The 1,626-nt window shown below is 47.8% G+C and overlaps 1 protein-coding gene across 1 annotated transcript; it reads left to right on the top strand.

Annotated features, from left to right (window-relative positions):
* Positions 691 to 1,041, top strand: LOC109224687 (RNA-directed DNA polymerase homolog). The gene has a single exon (XM_019389215.1). The coding sequence runs from the start codon at positions 691 to 693 to the stop codon at positions 1,039 to 1,041; it is 351 nt and encodes a 116-aa protein (XP_019244760.1).

Genomic DNA, 1,626 nt, shown 5'->3' on the forward strand with positions numbered 1-1,626 from the left:
CTACGTATTCGTATGTGTCGTCCTATTTTGCCCCGATTTGATCATGCCTAGTGATGCATTGGGTATTCCTGTTTATGTGTCTACGCCGGTGGGTGATTCTATCGTGGTCGATCGAGTCCATCGCTCTTGTGTTGTGGTGATTGGGGGTCTGGAGACTCGTGTAGATCTGTTGCTTTTAGATATGGTCGACTTTGATATTATATTGGGGATGGACTGGTTATCACCCTATCACGCTATCTTGGACTGCCATGCTAAGACGGTGACCTTAGCCTTATCGGGTATGCCTCGTTTAGAGTGGAGAGGGACTCCGGGTCATTCTACCCGTAGTGTCATATCGTATGTGAAGGCTCGACGTATGGTCGAGAAGGGGTGTTTGGCTTATTTAGCTTATGTTTGGGATTCCAGTGCTGAGGTTCCCTCTATCGATTCTGTGTCCGTTGTTCGTGATTTCCCTGATGTTTTTCCTTTAAACCTGCCTGGTATGCCACCCGACAAGGATATAGATTTCTGCATTGATCTGGCTCCGGACACTCAGCCCATTTCTATTCCGCCATATCGTATGGCCCCGCCGGAGTTGAAAGAGTTAAAAGAACAGTTGCAGATTTGCTGGAGAAGGGTTTCATTAGGCCCAGTGTCTCACCTTGGGGTGCGCCGGTGTTATTTGTCAAGAAGAAGGATGGGTCAATGAGAATGTGTATTGATTACCGGCAATTGAACAAGGTAACGGTCAAGAATAAGTATCCACTGCCGATAATTGATGATTTGTTCGACCAGCTTCAGGGTGCCAGGGTATTTTCCAAGATTGACTTGCGATCTGGTTACCATCAGTTGAGGATTAGGGCATCTGATGTCCCTAAGACAGCCTTCCGCACTCGGTATGGGCATTATGAGTTCTTGGTTATGTCATTTGGGTTGACAAATGCCCCAGCAGCTTTCATGGACCTGATGAACCGAGTGTTCAGGCCTTATTTGGATTCATTCGTGATAGTGTTCATTGATGATATATTGATATACTCCCGCAGCCAGGAGGAGCACGAGTAGCACCTTAGAGTGGTTCTTCAGACTCTGAAGGATAGTCAGTTATATGCTAAGTTCTCGAAGTGTGAATTCTGGTTGGGTTCAGTTGCATTTCTGGGTCATGTTGTATCAGCCGAGGGTATTCAGGTGGACCGAAAGAAGATAGAGGCAGTCAAGAGCTGGCCTAGACCAGCATCAGCTACAGAGGTTCGGAGTTTCTTGGGGTTGGCAGGCTACTACAGACGGTTCGTGGAGGGATTTTCATCTATTGCAGCCCCGATGACCAGATTGACCCAGAAGGGTGCCCAGTTCAGATGGTCGGATGAGTGTGAGGCGAGCTTTCAGAAGCTCAAGACAGCTCTGACTACGGCACCGGTGTTGGTTTTGCCCACAGGTTCAGGGCCCTATACAGTCTATTGTAATGCTTCCCGTATTGGGCTTGGAGCAGTATTGATGCAGGAGGGCAAGGTTATTGCCTATGCTTCGAGGCAGTTGAAGATCCATGAGAAGAATTATTGGTTCATGATTTGGAGTTAGCAGCCATTGTTCACGCCTTGAAGATTTGGAGGCATTATCTGTATGGCGTGGCGTGTGAGGTGTTCACTGATC

This window comes from Nicotiana attenuata, chromosome 3, assembly GCF_001879085.1.
Source record: "Nicotiana attenuata strain UT chromosome 3, NIATTr2, whole genome shotgun sequence".
NCBI classification, from domain to species: domain Eukaryota; kingdom Viridiplantae; phylum Streptophyta; class Magnoliopsida; order Solanales; family Solanaceae; genus Nicotiana; species Nicotiana attenuata.